At 36.6% G+C, this 26,820-nt stretch overlaps 2 protein-coding genes across 2 annotated transcripts; both read right to left on the bottom strand.

Moving 5' to 3' along the window:
* Window positions 1-7,495: 7,495 nt before the first annotated feature.
* Window positions 7,496-8,548, bottom strand: LOC149018516 (uncharacterized). Its single transcript, XM_089153902.1, has 2 exons — window positions 8,080-8,548; window positions 7,496-7,998 (listed from the first exon to the last, which is right to left on the bottom strand). The coding sequence occupies exons 1-2, from the start codon at window positions 8,546-8,548 to the stop codon at window positions 7,496-7,498; spliced, it is 972 nt and encodes a 323-aa protein (XP_089010028.1).
* Window positions 8,549-17,645: 9,097 nt separating this feature from the next.
* LOC149018515 (gamma-glutamyl peptidase 5-like) lies at window positions 17,646-19,259 on the bottom strand. The gene is made up of 4 exons (XM_089153899.1): window positions 18,881-19,259; window positions 18,612-18,776; window positions 17,846-18,013; window positions 17,646-17,759 (listed from the first exon to the last, which is right to left on the bottom strand). The coding sequence occupies exons 1-4, from the start codon at window positions 19,196-19,198 to the stop codon at window positions 17,646-17,648; spliced, it is 765 nt and encodes a 254-aa protein (XP_089010025.1). The 5' UTR covers window positions 19,199-19,259.
* Between the last annotated feature and the right edge of the window lie 7,561 nt (window positions 19,260-26,820).

Genomic DNA, 26,820 nt, shown 5'->3' with positions numbered 1-26,820 from the left:
ATGTCATTCCTATTTAGAAACTAACTCTTCAATCTCTATTTATTCTCTCATCTCTCCTCTCTTCTTCTTATTTATGCTTTTTTTCGTATCAATTATCATTCTCAATTATGAGATTTTTTCATTATTTTAAGTTGTTTGGCATCTATTATCAGTTTTATTTTTATTTAAAATAATAGAAAAACTTCCAAAATCCATAATGAACTTTTTATCTATTATGAATTATGTGAGAATTTGATTCTCTTCATTTATGCACAAGTTTACTTAAAATTTTATGGTTTAGATGAAGGTAAAATAGTCAATATACATTTTTTTTTTAAAAACCATATTTTCCCCCCCTTTTATATCACTTGCTCACTATTATTTACTAACAACTTTTTATTTTGACACCAAACTTATTTTTCATTCCATAATTTATTTTCGACAAAATTTATCAAACCATTTTTCATTCTTGACCAATAATGACTTCTTGTACTTATTTCTTTTAAATAGGCATAATAGAGAATGAGAATTGATACAAAAAATAACCTTATTCTCATCCCTTTCTTTCTTCCTATTTATTCTCTTCCATTTCTACAAGTGTGGGGGAAAGGAAAAATTGGAAAAAAATATTCTCCAAAACTAGGTACTCTTTCTCAATTTACTTGTCGTTTATCTTTTTCTCATTTTTTTATTATTCTTTTTATTATCGCTTATCTATTTCTTTATTTCTTCTGTAATTTTTGTTATTTGATTGGGTAAATATCACTTACCACCCTCTTAGTTGGACAAATAGCACTAACACCCCCTCTTACTTGGATAATATCACTTACCACCCCTCTTACCTAGCAAATATATCAAACATCTTCTCTTTGTTAACTTTCTCGGTTAAATATAACTTTTACCATTAAATATTTTTTAAAATCCCAAAATACCATTGGCTGAAAATATTTTTTTAATTTAAACTCCAAATTACCTTAATCACCCTAGCAGCTAAAATACTAAATTATCCTCAATTAAAATAATTGTTAAAAATCAAAATTATCTTTTTTTTTTTGGGTTACAAAACGGGGTCAAAGACCCAAAAAAAAACAAACAAATCAAACTAAAGCACAACTCATGAGACAATCCTCTCTAAGGATGTCTGTCATTTCCTGTGGGGGATCATTGAAAAAGATCAAATCATCTCTTCCAAATAGCCGCCTCTTAGACAACCAATCAGCAGCCTTGTTATTTTGACGCCTCACATGACTAAATCTAACATGGCCTCAAGAAGCATACAGGCTTCGAATTTCAGCTACTAATCTTCCCATCGATCCTTGCTCGTTAACTTCTAGGTCCAGTAACCTTATGGCCTTCAGCGAGTTAGATTCTATTTGGAGTGGCCATGCTCCCATATCCAATGCTACCTTTACCCCTTCTTTGATTGCGCGCATTTCTGCCTCTACTACATGGCATAGAGGAATCTTGATAGCAAATCCTCCTCTGAACAAGCCTTCTTGATCCCGGATCACTCCAGCTAATTGAGCGTAGCATTCCTTCACTTTCACAGCAGCATCCGTGTTGCACTTAAACCATCCTCTTCTAGGGCATGTCCACCCTAAAACTTCCAACTCTTTACTTGGATCAAGAACAAGGTTTCGGCATGTTGTCCAAGCTTCCTTATTGGCTCGATAAAATTTCTCGATAATGAGCACACTATTCACTGGTCTGGAAAAATCTACCTCATGGATATCTCGGTTTCGCCATCCCCAAAGAAATTGTAGGGTACACACAAATCGCTCAGGCCAATCGTTGCTCCATTTGGCAGCAAACCCACAGATATTGGCATAGATCCATTCCTGCTTTTCGCACATAAAAAACCATATTTGATATCGTGGTTTAACCATACGTTTCCAAATGCTTCTTGCAAAGCAACAATCCCTAAATACATGTAATACATCTTCCACCTCTATCATGCAAAGATTGCATTTATCATCATCTTGAAGATGCAAGTGGCGCTTTCTAGCATTAGTCATCAACCTATTCTTTACACCTAGCCAGAAGAAACTGCAAAATCGGTTTGGGAGATGAAGTTTCCAAGAAGTATTCCAAAAATTTTCATCGAATATTCCCATATCTACAGCTGGTTCGTTCGTTATCAATGTCTCATATGCAGAGCGTATCGAAAAAAATACCTTCAGTGGATGGGATCCAAGACATCACATCAGATCCATTGTTACTAGAAGGGAGTGGGATGTCCTTCAGTTTGGTGCAGATCTCTGTAGGGAGATATCCCTCAATTTTTGTTGTCCATTCCATGCCATTACTTTCCAAGTATTGGTTAACGACTTCCCACTGCCACTGACTGGGAACTGGAGAAATCACATGGTCTTCCAAATTACCTTCTATGTCTAACCAGTTGTCCCTCCAGAAATAAGTGTTCCTTCTATCTCCAATTTTTATTTTGCACTACAACAAAAACCCCTTATAGCTACAGATAATTAGCTACGGTTTTTTTAACCGTAGCTATTAGTCTCTTCTAACTACAGTTTTTCCATATGTAGTAATATAAAATAGTTATTGCTGCAACATGTAGCACTTGCACTAACAAATATATTTATAGATGTGCTTGTAAAAGTGTAGTAATATGAACCACTTTTTACTACAGTATTCAAAACCGCATTAATATATTACCTTTAATTGCAAAAATATAACTACAGATATCTATTATAGTAATTTAAAATATTTTTAACTATGATATTCAAAACTATAGGAATAAAAAGACACTGTAACTACGGAAACAAAACTACAACTAAAAAGTGTAGTAATATATGGAACTTATTACTATGGAACTAAAAGTGTAACAATGTCAACCTTTTTGGCTACTAAAATATAACTACAGTTATTTATTGTAGTAATTGAAAATATTTTTAACTACGATATTCAAAATTATAGTAATAAAAAGACACTGTAACTACAGAAACAAAACTACAATTAAAAAGTATAGTAATATATGGAACTTATTACTATGGAATTAAAAGTGTAACAATGTCAACTTTTTTGGCTACTAAAATATAACTACAGTTATTTATTGTAGTATTTTAAAACATTTTTAACTACGATATTCAAAACCATAGTAATAAAAAAAATATTATAACTATGGAAACAAAACTACAACTAAAAATTGTAGTAATATATGGAACTTATTACTAAGGAATTAAAAGTGTAACAATATCAACTTTTTTAGCTACTAAAACAGAACTACATTTTGGAATCGTAGTGATATAGTTTATATAATAGTTGTAATATTTAAATATGTAGTAACAATTTCTTTTTAGTTGCGGAAATAACTGCGGTTAAAAATCGTAGTAAGCATATTTTTTTGAAATATCGCTCCATGTCGCCCGATGTTTTGCAGTAGTTCGATGAAAAATCGACCCCCTATTTCGAAGGGTATTTGGGGTTATTTTGATCTGAAATTTGACGTGTAACATAATTTGAGTCCAATAAACACATTGGGAGTATTATTTTGACATAAAACATCACCTAATCTAAAGTTTCTAATTGGCACATGTCCGACTATATGAGGGAAAACTGAAAGTTTGGAAAATTCATATAAACTAATGTAAATATGCAAAGAGAACACATATACACAACTAGTAAAGAGATGTGCTAAAGTTTATAGTTCATTATACAATTATGTTGAGTATGGCTCATGCTTCACATATTGTTGCCGACAGACACGGGGTCCCACTCTCCGGTGAGCGGGCGGGGGTCTGGGGAGGTCGCCTCGGCGGGGGTGTGGGGGCAGCGCCCCCGGAGCTCGTAGAGGTCCTATGTCACTTTGGTAAAAATTGAACGAAAAATCAGCAAAAAATGAATAAAATACTGTTATATATGGCGAATGTAGCGATATATTGACTTTTCGGCGATATATCGCCAACATATAGTAAATATCGTGTCGCTGGTACCATGATTGTACCATGCTTTTACCTAAGATTATATTTAAACAATCGGCATAAATCAATAAAATAAATTTCATAAAGGATAATCCTTTTCGGTATCCTAAAATACTTCTAAATAAAAGAATTCCCGCGTGCTTTAGGTTTGATGTTCCCGCTAAAGTCCCTCTCACTCCCACTCCTCCGCTATACACTCATCCTCTCTCTCAAACCTAAACCCAGAAATCCTAGCTAAAGTCCCTCTCACGCACTTTTCTTAAGGAAGTTCGGGCTTGGCGATGGGATCTCTTTCACTGCTTTGAAACGGTAGAAGTGGAAGAACAAGAAGAAAGCTTGTTGCTGTTGCTGCATCATCTTCTCAATCGCTGCTGGTGCCTCATCTTCTCAATCCATCGGTATGTTTCCAACCAAAAATCTATCAGGGCCTTTACTGAATTTGGTCCATTAGACAGCAATAAATGCCATTAAACAGCATCTGGTCCTTCAGTATTGGAAGGTTTTCAATCGCATTCTTCGAAAGGGGTTTTTACATCTTCAACCGAAGGGTTTTTGGCTCTTCAATCGAAGGGTTTTTTGCTTTCAATCGAATGTGTCTTTTCCTCTTCAACCGAAGTGTTTTTTGCTTTCAATCGAATATGTTATTTCCTCTTCAATCAACATGATTTTTTTTTTTATAATCGTTGTTGGTTAATCCAGAATTGTTCTCTGTTCATTTTTTTTCTTTCTGAACTGATGAATCAACACAACTCTGATGTGTTGTTTGTTTTTTCATGTTCGATCACACGAGTCAGAATCTCATTGGTGGTTCCTCCATTTTCTGTAGATAGGATTGATCTCCTACCAATTCCAAATTTTGCAAGGTGAGTACCAATGGCTTCTACTGCTAGATGACTCAGTTTATGGACCCTGATTGGTCGTATACCTTGCTGGTTTCATTCTATTTTCAACTCTGCAGATAGCTCGTCACAATGGAGAATCCGGAGAAGCTGCTTTAAAGGGGTGTTTACACCGTTTTGATCCATATTTATCTTGAAGAAATGCTGACCACAGTGAGTTCTGCTTTTTAACCCCCAAGTGAGTTTCATGATAAAGGCTTCATTCATCACCCGAAGCTTCCTAAAGCCTAAACCGCCTTCCACCTTCGGTCTACAAATCTCATTCCAGCTTACAAGATGTGTTTTTTTTTTTCTGATTGGACTCGCCCCATATAAAGGCTCGAGTTAGTTTTTCAACTTCACCAAGGACCCCTTTTGGGATCAACACTGTCTGCATCGAGTAGTAAGGTATAGTCATTACAACTGACTTTGCCAGGACAATTCGTCCCGCAAGGGAGAGCGAAGAAGCTTTCCAACTGGAGAGCCGATTTGATACCTTGTTAATAATGTATTAATAACTACCTTTCTTGTCTCTTTTATAGTGAATAGGTACCCCTAGATATCTGCCCAAGTCATCTGTCATGGTAAAGCCGCTTCTTTGTGCAATCTCCTTTGCTCTCTGGCTCTCTACATTTTTGGAGAAGAAAATACGGGTTTTCTCTGTGCTCACTTTGCTTCCTGATGCATTGCAAAATTTATCTAAGCATTCCTTCACAATGGTAATTTGCTCTAGGGAAGCTTCTGCAAAAAGAACTACATCATCAGCGAACATAAGATGGGAAATTCCCATACCCCCTTTACGAATACGACCAGGGATCCACTTCCCTGCAGCCAATGCATCTTGGATGTAGTGGGTCAATCTCTCCATGCAAAGGACAAATAAATAGGGTGACAAAGGGTCCCCCTGGCGAATTCCTCTAGAAGGTTTAAATTCTTTTGTACCTTCCCCATTCTAGAGAATTCTAAAGGTAGGACCTGTAACACACATCATAATCACATCGACCAGTTTGGATGGTACTCTTGCTTTCAAAAGTGAATCAGCAATAAATTCCCACCGGATTCGATCATATGCCTTTTCCAAGTCTATTTTAATAGCCATTTGATGGATTTTTCCTCCTTTTCACTTCATGGAGTGAAAAAGTTCTTGTGCAACAATGATATTATCCTGAATATTCTTTCCAGGAACAAAACTGACTTGATTGGGTGCAACAAGGCTAGGCATAAACTCCTTCAATCTGTTAGTTATCAACTTAGTCAGAATTTTGAGGCTGACATTACAGAGAGATATAGGCCGGAATTGTGTAATCTTCTCAGGTTTGTCTATTTTGGGGATCAATACTAATAAAGTCTTATTGATCTTAGTCTCCAACTCTCCATTAAAGGCTCTGGTCACAGTCCTGCAAACATCTTTACCTGTAATACTCCAAGTTTTCTGATAGAAAGCAGCTTGAAAACCATCTGGTCCTGGAGCCTTCTATGGACCAATTTGATGAACAGCAAGATAAATCTCCTCGTCAGTAAGCTCATTGCCAAGGATAGATAACCAATCATGGTCTAAAGCTGGGAAACTATGATCAGTTTGAAAAGGGTCTGGATCAATATTATCCTCAGTAAAGAGACCTGTGAAATAATTGACAACATGATTTTTTAGATCTGCATCCTCAAAAATCCATTGATTATCTTCTCCCTTGAGGCCTTCAATTTTATTTCTCTTCCTTCTGTTTAGAGTATATATGTGAAAATACCTTGTATTCCTATCACCTTGTAAAGTCCAACTTTTTCTCGATTTTTGGGCCCATAGAATTTCCTCTCTTTGCAAAACTGTTTCAAGTTCAACTATAAGATCAAAATTATCTTTAATTATTAAAACCTCAACTTACCCTTTTTTTTTCTTCTTAATTTATCAAACAAATAAAAAAACACAAACTGCTTGATATCAAAATGCAATTTCAATACTGAATTATCAAAAGGGTATGTTGGGCTTTTAATAATTAAAGATAATTTGAATTTTAACTATGGTGTTTTGGTTTTTAACAATTATTTTAATTGAGGATAATTTAGTATTTTAATTGCTAAGGTGATTACGGTAATTTATGGTTTAAATGAAAAAAAAAATTTAGCCAAGGGTAGTTTGGGATTTTAGAAAAATATTTAACGGTAAAAGTTAAATTTAACCGAGAAAGTTAACAGAGGGGAAGTGTTTGATATTTCGCAAGGTAAGAGGGAGGTAAGTGATATTATCCAATTAAGAGGGAGTCTAAGTGCAATTTGTCTAGCTAAGAGGGGATGTAATTGATATTTACCCTATTTGATTTTATATTGTGAATAAAATGTCCAATAATGTAAAACTACCATTGATTTGCATCTCTTAACTTAAAAAAAAAAAAAAAAAAAGAAAGAAAGAAAGAAAGAAGAAGAAATAAAAAAGAAGAAGAAGAATTGGTTTGCATCTCCTACCAATTTTTTTTTTGGTTTGCATATAACTTTTTAGGGTTGAATTATGTGTAATTTTTTTTTGTATTGTTGTTTTAATTTATTTATATTTTGTAAAAAAAAATTTTAATAATTTACCCTTTTCTTTAACTGGGTGGGCCCCACAAAATACATGTGGGTTATTCTTTAATATAATAAAATAATTCTGAGATGAGACCCCCAATGGATTATATAAGGGTCCACACAAAATGTGTAACGAAAAAAACATTAATGCTTTTTTAGTGGAAGGTTATCTGGACTTTTATTCTTTGGCCTCCCAAAGTTGAATCCTGGATTTGCCACTCCTAGAGATGCAATACTTTGAGGAACATCAATGAACATTCTATAGCCTGAAGCTTTCTCCATATTCACTTCTTCTCCATGGAGCTTCTTACACTCAAAATATTGAACTGTGAACATCACCGCAACATACAGACTCCACAAGCTCATGATGATTGTCAACATGAAAGGCAAAGCTGCTTTCAGCATTGGCGAAAATTTCATATAGCTGGTCGCGTATCCAACAAAACCAGATATTGGCATTGGCACTAGAATCACAAGAAGGCTGATGGCATAACCTTGAAACTTTCTTCCCACCAGAAGCACTGCAGCTTTCCGGAGAGCTACTACTCCATAACAAGCATCTTCTAAAACGGACACCACAAGGCCAACCATCCAAATCAAAGCTATGTAGAGGCATATGGCGAGAACCAAAAGAACCATCAAGAGAGCTAGTGAAAGATAACGCAAAATGGTAGTTTTTGGTAAATATGGTGAGCAAGCCAAATATAATTACAATAAGAACAACAAACCTACACTCATGAGAGAAATATAGAACTTAGTGATCGCTGGTCCACGCCAAATTCTACCGATCTGTGCTAAAAGATCCTTAACAGTGATTCTCTTGCCAGAGTAAATCATGGCTGAAGCGTAAACTGTAGCAACCATGGAGAGCAGAGACACAACCCAGCTGGCTACTACCATGATCAATTCATCGCGCAGAACGACTCCCACATCTTTCTTCAATGCAATCACCGGGGCTTGGTACTCAGGGCTACCAGGTTGTGTGTTTCGTAGCTGGAATGTGTCCATCACCAGATCGAAGATGTATGGTTCAACAGAGAGATGGTAGCCTAGGTCGAGAAGACAATTTGAAAGGAGAGAGAACAAGGCTATTGAAGCCATGATCTTCCCATTTCTTGGGAAGATTTGTAGAGCTTCATTAAGAATCCCCAAGACGCTCAAATGACCAGAGGAGTTCAAGAGCAGCTCCTTTGACATTGCTGGAACTTTAGATGAGAAGAAAGGCTTCTTTTCTTGGAGTCTCTGAGAGGGTTTTGGTTTCCAGTCTCTAATTTTCGAAGGAAAAACTGGTATATATGGTAGGAATTTGATGGCTACGGTGTTCTGTTTAATTTTTTATATTTTTATAACAGATCAAAAATCTAGACTACCAATTTGGATTCAAATATATTTTTGGTCCTCTTTTTGATAAATAAATATTTTTGTTGGGTTCAACGGTATATATATATGAACATTTACCTTTTCAACGAGGAGGTGGGATTTTTATTTGCGGCAGCAGTTGCCTTATGGATTCATATATATATATATATATATATTATATATATATATATATATATATATATATATATATATATATATATATATATATATATATATATATATATATATATATATATATATATATATATATATATATATATATATATATATATATATATATATATATGAAATAAGGAGGCTATTGAAGCCATGATCTTCCCGTTATGGTGTTGCCGTGTTGGTCATTGATACGGAGAAATTATGATCAAACCGGGTTCATACCTGGTTCGACCCTCGACCCCGGTCGAGGCAGAGGGAACCGACTCGCTCCCGAGCGAACCGGATCCAAAAGATGGCTTGCTGAAGAAGAAAACTGATTCAGCTACAAGCACGCCCTAATCCTACTTATGGATTAGGGTAATTACCCTAATGATGGCAGACTCGAATTGACGGCTGCGGCTAATCATTATCGAAGGGATAATAATCGCATAACCTAAAGAGTTATCTCAGGAGTCCTATACTAGTCCAAACTAGTAGAAGTCTGTTGCTCAACGGATCTATCTGTTAAAATCCAACGACTACCCGAAGAAGGCTCAAGTGCATCCAACGAAGGAGATTCGAAGGTACACTCTATATAAACCTCACTACCATACGAGGTGAGGGGGATCGAAAACACACAATCTGAGACTCAGGTTCAGATACATACTGATAGACTTAAACTATCAGCGGCTTACGATCTAGATCACCTTTCCCAGTTCTTCATTCCTTAGCTCGTGCTTCTAGCAGAGCCGTTTGTGATTAAGTTCATCAACCGACTTAGCCTTCGGAGGTGGACTCCCGACCCCCGCGGTCGGGCCACATCTGACGCTTTCGTTTTGCAGGTCATCACGAGGAGATCTAAGGGCTGAGCAGATTTTGAACGCATCAGTCATTATTCAGTCATCTTTAGCGGTAAGGTGGAGCGTTGAACATTTACCTTTTCAACGAGGAGGTGTTGCCGTGTTGGTCATCATCCAGTCATCTTTAGCGGTAAGGTTTAGATGTTTTCCATTTCCCAAAAGATAGTTTTTCTCTCACTAAACCATAACATCCATAGTTTAATCTTTGGAAGTATTTTATTGCTTATACGGCATCTTAGTAAAGGGGTCATTGGTGACGGGTTCGACACATCCTAGGGGTGCAAGTTTGGCGCTGAATCGCCCTAAGCCCGCCATAAGCCTGCCCTGAGCCCGAATAGGGCTTGGGCTAAAGATTTTGGCTCTAAGGGCCGGTTAGGGCCAAAATATTGTGGCCCTGAACCAGGGCCAAGGGTGGGCCTAGGATTATTCTCTGGCCCACCCAGTCCATCCCGGCCCGTCCTTGATTTTGGCCCTGATCTTGGCCATGATTTTGCCCTGATTTTGACCCTGATCTTGACCCTGATCTTGTCCTTGATCTTGGCCCTGATTCTGACATGATTTTGACCTTGATTTTGACTCTGATATTGGTCCTAATCCTAGCCCTGATATTGGCCATAATCTTAGCCTTGATCTAGGCCTATGATTTTGGCCCTGATTTTGGCCTTGATTTGAGTCTGGACCCTCCAGTCATATGGAGAGGAATTAATTCTAATCCATATGCGTGAATACTTGACACGTGCCAAACTTTAAAAACATGATCATGTTTTGTAAAAAGTTAATAAAATAAATTATATCCTCATTACCAATGTAGTAAGCATCAGATTTTGGCTTGATCTTGACCCTAATTTTGGCTCTAGTTTTAATATTAATTTGACTTGATCATGTACTAGATTTTTACCCTAATTTTCATATTAACATTGATATAACTATAAGTCTCGACTTTGACCTTCAGTCATTTTGATCATATTAAACTATGAGTTCACTTTTTATATTATTTTTAAGATAAATTTTGTTTTTCGAACTAAGTCATTTTTAGTTCTCAAAAATCATTATTTTATTTTGGACTAAGGCGAGATAATATATTATAAATAAGAAAAGCTAGTATATAGAGAATTAATATTTAACAAATCTACACCCCAACTTCTGATCATAAATATTGACATCTTACTTTTGCCTCCAATGTGATATTTCAAGAGGGAAAAAAAGACTTATTAAGGACAAATAGCTATGTTTGTAACTAAAATATCGTTTTCTTTAACTACGAAAAAAATATCAATACTAAATTATCGTTGATTTACTTGTTAACAAAGATATCAATGGGAAAGATTTTCAATTTCCATCACCAAAGCAATAGGAGACTTTTTAGAGCTCAATATAGAATTATGGAGTTTGAATTTACTTATGTTTAAAGCAACACTATCAACTTATTGACTATTTTATTATTTTGTATGATCTTGAATCATCTTATATTTCTATGAATTATATATATATATATATATATATATATATTGGTGATATGACCAATTAAGGCTAGGGCCAGGATAGGGTCAATCAGGGCCAAGGATAAGGTTAATCAGGGTCAGGACTAGGGACATGGCCAATCCATCCCTACCCGGCCCAATTAGGGCCAATTAGGGCGAGAATGGGCTTGGCTTGGCCCTGTAGGGCTTAGGGTCAGAGACAATAATCTGACCCTGAACTAGGGTCAAGGCGGGATGGGCTCAGATTAGAACATATAGGGCTATGCTTGGAATTGCAAAAAGCCCGACCTAGTTGCAACCCTAACACACCCTATAGTGCATGTCATAGCCCCGCCCCTCTAATATAAAGTTGCCAACTTCTAAAAAAATAATTCATTTGAAATCTTGACAGCATAAATAGATTCCAAACCAATGCTGGAAAGACAGTCATACATGTAAGGTGTTGTACCATATCAATGCATCTGGTATGTGTTTGGAATTTACTTTCAAAATTGCAAAAGGAATATATTGACTTGGAACCCAATATATTCAAATGGAAGTTGGAATAGAAATTGAAATAGACAAATATTGTTTTCTTACTTAATCACAAAAAAATCTTCAGTTAAAATATTATATTTTAGTTTCATTTATAAACTTATTAATGTCAGTTTATGTAGCCTCTTTTTAACTATGATTCATTGGGTTAAAGGGCTCTCTCAATGAGTGTCAAAGAGATTTGTAGGATTCAGTCGCTTGTAATATTCTAATTCAGGATCACGAAAAATCCAATGAGTATCCTTGGATTAGAATATTATACGTAACAGAATTCTTTAACTCGTATTATGAGGTATCGATTGTCCAATGAGCTAAGCCCTTGAGGTTAATTTAAACATTGTCTCACATTGTACCCAGGGGCGGACTTAGGATTCAATATTGGGGGAGCTGAAGAATGAAAGCCAGATAGCTTTCCTATTGGGAAGCACTAATGCTTTTTTGCCACACATATAAGACCCATTGAGGGTCCCACCTCTAAATTATTTTATTATATTAAAGAATAAGCCTTCATATATTTATGGGGCCCACACAGATTTGAAAAAAAGAGAGTAAATTATTGATAATGATATTTTTTTCAACAAAAAATATAGGTAAATTAAAGTACCAAAAAATAAATAAATTTGACTTCAACTCTAAAAAGTTAGATGCAAGGAGATGTAAACCAAAATTTTGTTTTTTTAAATAAAAGAGGCAAACCAATGGTAGTCAGTTACCTTATTAACTATAGACATTTTATTCACAATACAAAATTAGATAACAAAAATTGCATAAGAAATAAAGAAATATAAAATATAAAATCAAATAAAAAGAATAACTAAAAATAGAGAAAAAAAGAAAGAAATGATAACTAAATTGAGAATGAGAAAGAGAAAGAGTACCTAATTGTGAAGTAGATTTTTTTTTCTTCAAATTTTCTTAACCCACGCTTATAAAAAGGGAAGAGAATAAATAGGAAAAAAAAGAGGAGTGACGGGAGAGGAGATAGGAGAGAATAAATAGGGATTGAGGAGTTAGTTTCTAATTTGGAATGACATTTTGAATACCTAATAAGAGAAGAGAGGGAAAAATAAATAAGGATTAGAAGTTAGTTTTTAATTAGGAATGACATTTAAACCCATTATTTTACCTTTAAAAATTATTCTCAATATGAGGTGGGGGTGGGTGGGCCAAATAGTGACATTTCACATGTGAGAAGAGAAAAATCTGAAAAAATTAAGGAAATTAATATAAAAACTAAAAATAAATAAATAAGGGAATTAATATAAATTTAAAAAAAATCTGGGGGGTGGTTCATGGCTCCCCCGACCCCTCTATAGGTCCGCCCCTAATTGTACCATAACATACACGGTTAGATATATCCTATTGCTTTTGTGGCAATGATCTAAATCATGGTTATGGTGTTAGTTACAAGGGATTCATATGAAGTCAATATAACATAAGTAGGATTCCATATCGATGCTAGAAAGATATGACCATTTATATTGAAAGTGTTGCAATGTATCAAAGCTTCTGGTATGTGTTTTGGATTTATTTCCAAGTCCAAAAAACAAAAAAAAAAAAAACAAAAAAAAAAAAAAAAAAGAAAAAGAAAAGAAAGAAAGAAAAAGAAAAAGAAAAAGAAAAATAAGAAAGAAAGAAAGATAAGAAGAAAAAAAGAAAAAAAAGAAAAAGAAAAAAGAAAAATACAAAAAAAAAGAAAAAAACTTCAGTTTAGGTTGAATTGTAAATGTTCGTATCCTCTAATCCTGCTCCCAAAAGAAGGCAATCTGGTCTTGTGGTCCAATTATGTCCTTTTATAAACGAGGGCATAATTGGTTTTTCATAGTCACAACTAAGAGACAATCAATACCCTTAATTTCTTTTTAATGTTTTAAGTGTAAAATAACCATTACCTTTAGGAGGGTAAGTATAAGGTCGGATTTTTTTGGAGGGGTGCAAGTGAAAAGTTGTAATTTTGAGGAAATACATATGATAAACCCATAATGAATGTTGTTGGGTCCAATTTCCAGAGCCATCCCTTTTAACTCTTTCTTCTTTTCTTTCAGGTGCTTTGTAATTTTATGTCATCCTTATGAAAACATGATTTTATGGGTTTAACAAACAAAGAACATCGATTGTGATTTTTTGAGTGGACTATCCTTTAAATGGCTGGTCACTTGCATGCCCTTTGCATTTTTGAACTGATTTTATTTAAATTTGAGAGTTTGTCAAATCGATGAGAAAAGGATACTTTAATATTAAATTTTTTTTAAAGTAAGCATCCTATAAAATTTTATCCATTCAACAAATCTTACCTTTCTATAGTCAAACAACTAAAATATTGGATGAAACTAATAGATGTTCATTTAAACCCTTGTGATGTATACGAAAGATGCTATTCCCTTGGCTCAACAACAACGGAGTACTGATCGTCAATAGTAATTCTGTGTTTTGGAGATGCACATGAAAGATGATGTTTAACATTATATTTTCATTGAAAAACTTTATTTAAATTTATCAAGTGGAAGCTTCCCGATGTTGGTTAATTGTGTGTAAATTGTGGTGGGTCCATTTGGCAAGTCTTGGTGGCTATGGATTTTTTGCAAGAAATTTTAAAAGTCAAGATATTTTTATAGTCGCATGTGCGTCGGACACCGTGTCACATCCCCCAGCCAGTACCTTATTACCCGAATACCCAAACGTGTGATTTACAGCTCTTGGAGATCAAGTCTCAGACAATCATCCAACCATTCCACATAATAATAGTCCAATCATAAGTAAGAATAAATCAATGTATTAATATAATTAAAGAATTAATCAAAAGTAAGGATCTCAGAAGGATCTCAAAACCAATATTAGAGTGTGGAAGTGATGTCAAATAATCAGAGTAATAGAGTATGGAAGTAAAATAAACCTAACGTCTATAACTGAGAAGAATAATTGAAGCGATCAAAACTAATCTAAGTCTTCTAATGTTTTGTTTTTCTGATGAAGAAGTCTTCTAATGTTTTGCTTTCTTCTAGTTTTGCCTTCTTTTCCGATGGCTTGTACCGTTGCAACTTAGGATCGATGTCTCGCTTGTAGTCCCATCGGCGTATGAAACGTCTTCTATCATTGTAAATTAGAGCTGTAATAGTGCTCCATACCGATACCTCGATTGTACTACGAGCTACCATCAACTCCCACTGCTTTATCAACTGTATGATATATGGGAAGGAACTCCGACCCTTATGATAATGTTATGTGTCCTCATGCTTCTTGCATTCTTGGGAGCCCACCAACCAAATACTGCTGCCACGGGTCACTCGACATCAATACCTAGCCGATAGAGTGATGATATGACAGGGTTCCTATCCAAACTTAACTAGACTTTCTAGTCATGACATCCAATGATCATGAAAAGCGCCAAGGGGCATCATAGCCCATACTTCGTTAATTAGAAGAAAGCTTATTGAGTATCATTGTGTCTTTTTCAGGAATAGGGTGATTTTGGTTATTACAGATAATATGGAGGAAAGTTGACAAACATATTAGATATTGGTGGACTTTAATCAAATTAAAATCATGGGATTCAGTTTTGCTGCCCAAGAATCATGAATGTTGAGATTCAATTTAATTAATACAAGGTGAGCATGAATCTTATCCAGATTGGAAACATGTGAAGGCCCAAGGAACAAAATTAGTAACAAGATCCAAAATCTTGCTAACAGACCCACCTTAGGTATTTTTGGGCATACCTTTCTTATTTGAACTCGGATTGAGGTGATTCATGATGTAATGAAAAGATGACAAAAAATATCTACGACTTTCTAGTTTTGAGTTTTCCAAGAATTGGAACAAATAAGGGTCAAATTAATGGGTAAAGAGGACGAATTCATAGGGTGCATGAGAGATAAAAAGGAAGAGTCAGCCATGGATAGAGGGGAAGATGGCAAACAAGGATCTTGGCTTCCATCTCTCTCTCTCTCTCTCTCTCTCTCTCTCTCTCTCTCTCTCTCTCTCTCTCTCTCTCTCTCTCATTGTGCAAGAAGAAGACCATGAACCAATCTCCATCTTATTCTATCTAGGAGTTTAGTAGCATTTGTGGTCTGAAACTGAAGCTTTCGTTAGAGTGCTATTCCCGATTAGTAGCAATCCTTGCAAGAGTTTCAATTCCATTATTATTAGTTTTATGAGCTTTTTTATAATGAGTAGCTAGTTCCTTTTTCTTTGGGAGGTAGATGAACCATTGCTTATTTCACTAATTTGATAGTTATACGCCTTCTAGTTGATGCTTTGAATTGTGAGTATGACTGATGACACTCTATAGCTAAGCAAACTAAGTGTGCCAAGTTTCAACGAAGGACAATAGTCAGGCAAATTAAAGATAGAGCATATCTAGGAGAGACCATCTTTTGTTTTGAGGTCTTTAAATCGGTTAGTGAAAAGCATTAAACCTCACTGCCATACGAGGTGAGGGACTCAGATTCAGATACATACTGGTAGACGTAAACTATCAGGGGCTTACGATCTAGATCACCTTTCCCAGTTCTTCATTCCTTAGCTCTGTGCTTCAAGCAAAGCCGTTTGTGATTAAGTTCATCAACTGACTTAGCCTTCGGAGGTGGACTCCCAACCCCAGCGGTCGGGCCACATCTGACGCTTTCGTTTTGCAGGTCATCACGAGGAGATCTAAGGGCTGAGCAGATTTTGGACGCATCAGTATAGGACTTTATTTTTGATTGGCTAGAGACAAGATCAATGCTTGATATGGATGCTTGATCTCCTTGTTATCGTTTTTTCAGACTATGGCCTCTATGTCTGTTTTTGTTTCTGTTCCTGTTCATAAGGATTTGGGACCACCACACTTCTTCTTACTGTCAATGTTCTTTGAACACATATGAGAATAATCCTCTCTCAGCACCAATATCTATCAGATTTGTTACAGAGGGTTGACATGACAAATTACAAAGCATTCTCCACTACTATGGTGGTTTCCCTGCCTCTCACCAAGTCTTCTGGACAGCCCATGCATGATCCAACCTTATATTAGACCATTGGAAGTATTTAGTTTACAATAAATAAAGTCTCTCAATTCATGCATGCCCCAACTATTGATTGTTGAATCGATGTTTAGCCAATCTGCAATATCTAAAAGGCACTTTGGATCATGATTAGGTGTTTTTAGAGCCACTTAAACTACAATTCTCAGACTCTTTGACGCCAATTTCGCAGGCTGTCCTAGTGATTGCAAGCCAAGCGTAGGATGTGCAATTTTTCATGGTAGTAATTCAATTTTCTAGAACTCTAGTAAAGAAGCTACTGTTGCACGCTCTAGTATTGAGGCCGAATATAGGGCTCTTGCCAACACCACTATTGAGCTAACCTGGCTTCAATAATTTATCAAGTAGTTGCAAATCTAGATGACGGGTTGCATCAAGTGATGAGGGCTGCAAGGCTGAATATATAGTCAAGCTATAGAATTGCAAACGCTATTGGGTCAACTGTACAAGGTAATAGAGGTTTGGCTTCTGTTGAAAACAGATTGCAGCATAAGTGCAATCACGATCACCAGTGGTGGACGGGTGTATAGGGTAGCCAATCACCATCAACGGGTGTATAGGGTAGCCAATCACCATCACACGTTGGACATAACCAATCATTATCACATATCCATATATCCTTTAGCTAGATCTGGATTGATACCATGTGGTTTCTTCAAACACCAAATGAACTAGATTCTCATCAAATAAAACAAGTACATATCAACAAGTTTCTTCTATTACAGTGAATGAAGGAGATCTTCACTCTACAAATAACTTATCTTCTTTAACTTTCTTTTATTGTAGGAAATGAAGGAGGTCTTCATTTTAGATATTTATTTTTTTCCTAAAAAGATTACTCATCATCTTTTTAGTTTGAATATAGAGGGAGAGAATCAAACTAAGCACACAAAGCTTGTGCTCCCTTTAGAAAGTTCTTGCATATCTTTAACCAAAACTTCCTATCTGGTTCTGCAAGCTCCAATCTTGATTTCACATGTTCAGCAAATTCTTTCTGTAGAAAAATCAAATAAGTAAGTTTCTCCTTCAAAAGGGATTGAATCATGGTAATGAAGTAGCATAAAAGAAGTGATTATTTACCTTTATGGAGTAGTTGTTAGTAAGACGATCAATTATATTACGTAAGATGTCTTTGGTGTACTCGGGATGGCCTTGAATGCCTAATATGTGATGGTCTAGAACAAACATCTCCACTCCAGTTTGGTTGGAGAATGCAATCACTTTGGCACCCAATGGAACCTCTCTTACCTGTACCATTGAGTTCAATCTTATTAGTAACTATACAACTTGTAGATTGATATGAAATGAGATAATAAATTAAGCCCATAAAAATAGGAAATCAAGCAATTGTATTGAGTTTTAAACAAGAAATGTGAAGTCAAGAGATTGAATCCCCTTGGGGCTAGGGACGAAGAAATTGCCTTAAGGATGTAGGCGAGGTGCATGTAAACTGAGTCGAATGAACTTGGATGTAGGAAAATAAATGTATGAAAAATCCATACTATGTGTAGTTCTCAGTCTTTTCTCTCCCCAAGAGAATACCCCTTTACACCCTTTGTGTTCAGCCTTATGGTTAGTCTATGCCGTCAACTCTTTCATTTTTGACAATATTTGGTGTTTTAGAAGTAGAGTTGCTGATTTTTATTTATTTATTTTGGTAAATCAGTGGTTTTAGAGTTGGTCAATTATATACTGACGACTTGACCCTTGACCTAATAAGTAGTCAACCCATGAAATGTCAAGAATCAAGGCCTACACCTTAGAATATTTGGAGCTGTGCACACACGCACAATTGAGGGGGGGGGGGGGGGGGGGGGGAGAACAGAAGGTGAGCAAGGCTAGGTACCTCATCTTGGTGACACTCAATAATGGTGAGCGTGGATGGAATCTCCTGTAGGCCATCAAAGATGCTACAGGGCGGCAATTCCCCTAACATGTTGACTTCCCTTAACCCAAGGTCCCATCCACCATAAGCTCTGTCAACCTTACCACCGAGTGCTCGACACAAGACCTAGTCAATGAAACACACCAAGATGTAAATGCCAAGACAAGAGGTGAACTCTACGAGAAAGTAAAAGAAGTAGCTCATTAATAAAAACCTATACAAAAGAGTACCTGATGGCCAAAGCATATCCCCAGCACCTTCTTCCCCATGGAGTCCAGTCTACGCAGCAGAGAGCAAAGCTTCAAGATCCAGGAGTCATTTCCATAAGCATCAAAAGGACTACCACTGATTACAAAACCATGATACTTATCAAGATCATCCAAGTCAGGGAACACTCCATCCACAACACTGAAAATATCCCATGTTTCCCCTTCGTCAGCAAATGCATTCAGAAACACATTGAAGTACCCACCATACACTTTCTTCACATACTCTGAGTCTCTAGCAGCCATCAGTAAAGCATATTTTTTCTCCCCAGCAGCTTCCATCCTCAAGAAACAGAAAGGAAACAAAACACAAATAGACAGGAGTCGAAGCTATAGACTTCTGTACAGGATTCACAAACGTTCGAATTAATGTGAAAAAGAGCCTGAACGAGGTGGTATTTATAGAGGTGTAGTACGTGACCCGGTTTAGCCTACGCAAGCAAGCACTTCTTCGATTGTTAGTTTCCTCAGTTGTTTCTGCTGTCGCCTGTAACTTGCTATACAAAGTCCACTTTTTCTTTCATTCTCTTTTCCTAATGTGAATACGAACCAACTCAGGTTGGCGTATTTATCAAACCGTCGTCTGTTACTTATTCTTGGTTTTTAACGACTGATTTGAAAATAATATCTGTAATATCTGTAATATCTGTAATATCCTATTAGGTAATTGGCAATAATATCTTAACAGAAAAGGGCCGACTGATTCTCGTGGAAGAAACTTCATCTTCCTCTTTAGCAGATGTGAAAGAAAAAACTTGGTCTTCCTTCCATTCTTGCTTTTTATTTTTTTTGAAATTTTTCTAAAACGTTTTTAATGTTTTACTCTTTTTATTAAACAAGGGAAAATTCCTTGGCGACACTTGTTAGGTTTCGGTCTGATTTTTTTTAAAAAAAAATTGTAATTATAATAGAAGGAGATACAAACATTAACTTATGATATTTGACTTCTGATTATAAATTTATAGATTTAGTGAACCTTACTTTATAATATCATACATCTTTGTTTACAATTACAACAACCTTACATAATTTCAATTGCATCTTTGTTTCTAATTATAATTTCAATCAACATTAGCTTTTAAATTTGGTTTTTAATTATAATTTCAATCAATCTTAAAGTTTCTGATTATGCATTTCAAAATTTCAATCAACCTTACCATACTTATTGCATTTTGATCAATCAACCTTACGTTTTGGCCTAATTTCATATACATATGACAAAAAATCGCCAAAGAATTTGTTAAAAAAAAAAAGGCAAGAAATCAAAGAATCAGCGATTTCTGGCCCATTTTTTGCCGATATATGGCATATATCGTTTTGAAGGGACTTCTCATGCTGCCTCTTTCTGAAATGGCTAAACATCGCCAAAAAATCTTTCTTTCTGAAATGGCTAAACATCACCCCAAGTCGGAACCCAAGGCTTGGAATTATTCTTTGTTCTATGCTACCTGTCCCGAACTCTGGCCCTAATTCTGATCGACCTTGATTTTGTCTCCAATCTCAACTTTTTTTTTTTTTTTTTGGTACAAAGGGGCTTTATTAAGCAGGGGATGGGGATATTAATATGCCTCAGCGAGAGTTGAACCCACGACCTCTTTTCTATATCAGATGATTTTGGTAAAAGGTGTTGGTTTCAACCACTAAAACAGCTCTGTGTTAGCCTCTAATCTCAACCTTTATTTTAATTAAATTGACAATAATATTTACCCTTATATTAACTTTGATTCGAGCTCTGATTTTGATCCTGGTTTATTTCAACCCCATGACTCCAATTCTTCAATTTCTTGGTGATTTTTGTCATCATATTATCAGTAGCTTGGAAGAATAATTGCTTCTTTAACTTACTTTTCTATATCAGATGATTCAAATTTAATAACAGGTTGGATTATGGAAGCTTTATGTTTTTTTTTTAGGTGCATCTAGTTGAGATATTATTGATATCAAATTTTATAGTGTGACATGGATAGTAAGTGGTAGATTGGAAGTTATACTGTTTTTGTTTATTTTTTTAAAATTTTTTACATCGTATGATTTAAATTTAACACCAAGTTAAATTATGGAAGTTTATTTTTCTGGTGCACATCTAGTTGAGATACTATTATGTTGGATTTAACACATAAGCAATACTAATATTTAGGGAATTATATCTTTTTCTTTGAGTCTTGTATTAAACTTAATAATAGCTAGGATTTTGGAAGTTCCATTGTCTAATTGTCCATCTCATTTTCAATTTACCGAAGATATATTTTATTAGATCTGTTAGGGCCAAGGAAAAGGACAAGGACAAGGACAAGGCAAGTCTAACATATCCTGATCTGACCCAATCAAGGACAATTAGGGCGGGACTTGACTTTGTTTGTCCTGCCAGGGTTCAAGGTTAGGGATAACAATTTTAAACTTTGAGATAGGGTCATGGCATAAACAAGTTTAGTTTAGGCATAGAGTTGTCAACGAACTTCGTGTGCTAGTGGGTATGGTGGGCGATTCATCCATCACATCCCCTCAACCAGTACCCTATTACCCGAATACCCAGAGGTGTGATCCACAGCCCTGAAGATCAAGTATCAGACAATCATCCAACCATTCCACACATTAGTATAATCATGAGCAAGAATCAATCAATGTATTAATATAATTAAATAATTAAATCAAAAGTAAGGATCTTGTAAGGATCTCAAAAAAATATATCAGAGAGCGGAAGTGATGTCAAATAATCAGAGTAACAGAGTGTGGAAGAAAAATAAACCTAACGTATACAACTGTAAAGAATAAAGGAAGCGATCAAAATTGCTCCAAGTATTCTAGTGGTTCGTTTTCTTATAATTTCATCTCTTTTTTTTCAATTGCTTGTACTCTTGCAACTTAGGATCGATGTCTAGTGCGTAGTCCCATCAATGTATGACGGGTCTTCTATCATTTTTAATTGGAGTCGTAATAGTGCTCCATATCAGTACATGGATCGTACCATGAGCCACCGTCAACTCCCATTGCTTTCTTAGTTGTATGATATATGGAAAGGATCTCTGAACATGAGCTCGGGATCTTTTCTTCACCTGTAAAGTCATCTAAAGAAAACATTGTCCGTGAGGGGTGATCTTAAAAGAACTCAGCAAGTAATTTGCATACAAATAACAAATTACAATCCAATTCAATAACATAGTATGATGCAATATGATATGAGACAAAATGCAAGAATGCAACTATACTCTAACGGATGCTAGTCTCTAATGGTAGACACGCATTAAGATGGAACAACAACCTCTTCTTGGAAGGTATCATCACTTTGATCTCTCACGGGTTGGTTACCTGTCTTGAGATCTCGGGTAAAGGGTTAAGGCATACTTCTCGGACTATCACCATGGCTAGGGTTTATGTCACCTCTCTCATACCACACCATTGGCATGAGTACTAGCGCGTGTCAGGAATAAGCCTAACCCAATGCAAGTTATCTACTTAGTCACTTCATACTAGGTCCAGATACCTCCCCTCATGCTTCTCACCTTCTTGGTTCAATATCCTTTTCTATCTAGAGTCAATGTCTCCTTCTCGGACTACACCTTCCCTTAACCGTATTGGTGATCCACATATAATGCGCGGGAAGTTCTCGTGTCCCCTCATGCTTATCGCATTCTTGGGGGCCCACAAGCCCAAGCCTATTATATGCAACCCTACCAATGAATGACCCTCATAGCAATGTTGTGTGTCCCCTAATGCTTCTCACATTCTTGGGCCCCCACCAACCAAATACCGCTGCCATGGGTCACTCGGCATTAATACCCCGCCTATAAGGTGATGATGTGACGGGGTTTCTAACCAAAATCATCTAGACTTCCTAGTTATGACATCTAGTGATCATGAAAAGCGCCAAGGAGCATCATAGGAGTGTATCCCATACCACCTCCACTGACATCGCAAGACAAAAATACCTAAATGGCATTCCCTAGTTCACAATCACAACCTACATTCGCATCATAATATGATTCAATCCCATTCTCAAGTTATAAGTCATTCCAAGTCCAAACAGCCACATATTTACCATGTATGCATAACATCATTAATCAACTATATTCTTAAATCATACAGTCATAGTAATCATTCTTAAACCATAAACAACAACATAAAACATACATTCAAATCTTATTACAAATAAGAATGTGACTAGGGTTATATGTAAGTGAATGTCCTCACATTGTTATCGATTTACAACCTTTGTAGAATAGGTCAAAGAATGAGTTCAAGCTTGTCAAGGAGTCCTAACAACATGATGACAAAGTTAGAAACAACTCTAGAGGTTTAGAGTTGAAAAGAGAACAGAAAACCCACTTGGCAGTGGGTTGGTTGCTTGGGTGGGTTTCCTTGGGCAATCAGGGCAATCAACTCAACCACCAATCTGCCAACATTAGGCTTGGTCACCTGGGGCGACCAGGGCAATGACCAATGCTCTGTGTATGGACATAACATGTTCAAATCAATCGGAAACTTCTCGTTTAGGTTTCAAACAACTCCGAAATTAACTAGAAAATTCTTAAATCATGCACTACAAGAAAATGGGCCTACGGCGGCACATTGGATAAGGATACAACAACGTTTTCATAAAACATCGCTGTATATTAATTTATAGCGGCATTTTCTAAAAAAATCCTTTGTATGTTAACATATAGTGGCGTTTTTCTAAAACGCCATTGCATATATTTTGTCATGGCATTTCTTTGCAAGTGTCCTTGTATCATTTGTCACATCATTTTTTACGGCGGTTATCTAAAGTGCGGTCGTATATCATTTTGTCACGGCATTTATTTTCAAACGCAGTTATATACTACTTTGTCATGTCATTTATCACGGTGTTTATTGAAAGTGCCCTTGTAGGTCATTTTGTATTCTATGTCATTTTTTTTAGCCGCATTTATTGAAAGTGTCGTTGTAGGTCGTTTTTGTTGTATATTGATTTGTCACGGCATTTTTTAAAAACGCCGTCGTATGTCTGATCACATATAGCATTGGCAGTTTGCGTTTTATTTTTAACGGCATTTTAAAGAAATGCCATCGTAGATGCAACATTTCATTTTTAATGGCGTTTCATAGAAATGCCGTCATAGATGCGGCGTTTCATAGAAATGCCGTCATTGATGTGGCATTTCATTTTTTAATGGTGTTTCCAAGAAATGCCGTCGTATATGTGGCATTTCATTTGTTTAAGTTCCGGCATTTGCAATTTTTAGCCGTTGTGGCGGTGTTTCATGGAAACACCGTTGTAGATGAATTTTTGGCGGCGTTTTTCCCAAGGATTTTACATGAGAAATAAAAACATCCTTGGCTATAGGTTTGGTAAGAGGGTCAGCTACCATCTGACTAGTAGATATGTGCTTTAAGTACAACTATCTTCCTTGATATAATGTCTCTAACAAAGTGATATTTCAACTGTATATGTTTGGTCTTCCCATGATACTCGGGGTCCTTGACATAGCTAAGAACTGTTGTACTTTCACAGTAGATAAGGTCAGCCTCTTTGGATGTCATCACAATTCCAGTATGTTGAAGGAATCTTCTCAACCAAACAGCCTCTTGAACCGCAGCTGAGCATGCCACATACTCTGCTTCCATGGTCGAGAGGGATATACAAGCCTGCTTCTTGCTACACCACGAAATGGCCCCGTCATTCAGCAAGAAAGCATATCCAGAGGTTGATTTGCGCTCATTGATGTCTCCAGCCCAGTTGGCATCGCTATAGCCAACTAACCGCAAATCCGATCCTTGGTAACACAACATGTAGTTACTCGTTCCTCTGAGATATCTCAATATCCTCTTGACTGCTTTCCAGTGCTCTATGCCTGGGTTTGATTGGTATCGACTAACCAAACCCATCGCATAACAAATATCCGGCCTAGTACACATCATAGCGTACATTAGGCTACCCACTGCACTGGAAGATGGAACTCTTTCCATCATGGTTTTCTCCTCTGGAGTCTTAGGACCCATATCAAGGCTCAAATGTAAACCCTTCTCCACTGGAGTATCAATTGGTTTGCAGTTGTGCATCTGGTATCTTGTCAAGACATTGTCAATATAGGTCTCCTGAGATAAACCTAGTAATCTCTTTTGCCTATTTCTGACAATCTTGACACCAAGCACATAGCTTGCTTCACCCATGTCCTTCATATCAAATACGGAGGACAACCATTTCTTAATGGTTTCCAATAGCTCTTTGATATTGCTAGCCATAAGTATGTCATCTACGTTCAGTGGTCGAATTACATAATTACCATCAGATCTCTTATGAACACAATCGTTTTCCTCAAGCATGGAAAACCCATTTTCCATCATAGCTTGGTGGAAGCGCCCATTCCACTGTCTAGATGCTTGCTTTAAGCCATATATGGACTTCTTAAGCTTGCACACTTTGCGCTCAAGTCCATTAGCTTCAAAGCCTTGAGGTTGATCCATATAAATCTCTTCCTCAAGTTCTCCATTGAGAAAAGCAGTTTTACATCCATCTGATAAAACTCCAAGTCCAACTGAGCAATAATGGCTAGTATGAGGTGGATTGAGGAAAACCTAACCACAGGGGAAAAAGTTTCCTCATAATCAACGCCCTCTCGTTGGGTGTAGCCCTTAGCCACTAAACAAGCCTTGAATCTCTCAATAGATCCATCCGCCTTTCTCTTGATCTTGAGAGCCCAACGGCAAGTCAACCAAGTCCCAGACATGATTAACTTTCATTGACTCCAAATCTTCCTCTATTGCTTTCAACCATTCCTTTGAGCTTGACCCCTCAAGAGCTTCTTGCACGCTCTTCGGTTCATGCTCATCAATTGAAGTCATCTCACAGTCGATCTCTTCAGTTGTTACCATGTAGGCTTCATCCTCTATGTAGAAATGTCGACGAGGAACTAGTCCGCGCCCACTACGGCGCAAGTGCATGTCAGTTTGCTCACCCTCTGAGGTAGCTATCACATCTTAACTCCTACTTCCACTAGGATCTTCTGGATGAATCCCAGGTTCATTATCCAGAATCTGAATCCCTGGAGTGACAAGACCACTATCTTGTATTTCAAAGAATTCTGATGATTCTTTGTTAACTTCTGAAAAGGATGGAAAATCATTCTCCAAGAATGTTGCATCCTTAGACTCAAGTTCCGTTCTCCTCTCACTCTCATCTAGTCCAATAAAGACATGGCCCTTTGAGGGTTCAGAATATCTCACAATGATACACTTTCTTCCTCTAGGTCCAAGCTTTCCATATTGGTGAGAAGTAGAGTGAACATATGCTGCACATCCCCATGCGCGCAAGTAACTCAAATCTGGCTTCCTTCCGGTCCACAACTCATATGATGTGGAAGGAACTGATTTGGTTGGAACTCTGTTGAGGATATAGGCCGCACTCAGCAAAGCATCTCCCCAATAAGAGATGGGTAGATTTGCCTGCGCTATCATGGATCTCACCATGTCTAGCAAGGTTCTATTCCTCCTCTCAGCAACCCCATTTTCCTATGGAGTCCCTAGAATAGTAAGTTGTCTAGATATTCCCTTTTCATCACACAACCCTTTGAACATATCGGAGAGATACTCTCTACCTCTATCTGTTCTAAGAGTTTTAATCTTTTTATTTAATTGATTCTCAACTAAGCTCATTAATTTCTAAAAACATTATTGAGCTTCTGATTTATGAGAAATTAGATAAATGTGATCATACCGTGTATAGTCATCTATGAATGTGATGAAATAAGCCTGTCCTTTTCTAGTATGCACATTCATGGGTCCACACACATTTGAATGGATAAGTTCTAAAGAAAGAGAGACTCTCAAAGCCTTTTTAAATGGTAGTTGCTTTTCCTGCTAGACATGACTCATAGGTTGGCAAATCAGATAGTGAAGCTTGGCCTAAGAGACCTTCTCTTGCCAACTTG

This window comes from Hakea prostrata, chromosome 4 (genome assembly GCF_041222555.1).
Source record: "Hakea prostrata isolate BN-2017 chromosome 4, UWA_Hpros_2, whole genome shotgun sequence".
Classification (NCBI taxonomy): domain Eukaryota; kingdom Viridiplantae; phylum Streptophyta; class Magnoliopsida; order Proteales; family Proteaceae; genus Hakea; species Hakea prostrata.
Note: the sequence above shows the minus strand (reverse complement) of the source record. Positions and strands in the feature narration are given on the sequence as shown.

Bases quoted from the DNA above. Each gene is read 5' to 3' on its own strand.
- LOC149018516 (XM_089153902.1), bottom strand. From the start codon at position 8,548: ATGTCAAAGGAGCTGCTCTTGAACTCCTCTGGTCATTTGAGCGTCTTG. The intron at 7,999-8,079 runs GTTTGTTGTTCT...ATCTTTCACTAG, and splicing joins TATTTCTCTCATGAGTGTAG to CTCTCTTGATGGTTCTTTTG.
- LOC149018515 (XM_089153899.1), bottom strand. From the start codon at position 19,198: ATGGAAGCTGCTGGGGAGAAAAAATATGCTTTACTGATGGCTGCTAGA. The intron at 18,014-18,611 runs GTACCTAGCCTT...TCAATGGTACAG, and splicing joins TTGAGTGTCACCAAGATGAG to GTAAGAGAGGTTCCATTGGG. The intron at 17,760-17,845 runs GTAAATAATCAC...ATTTTTCTACAG, and splicing joins CTAACAACTACTCCATAAAG to AAAGAATTTGCTGAACATGT.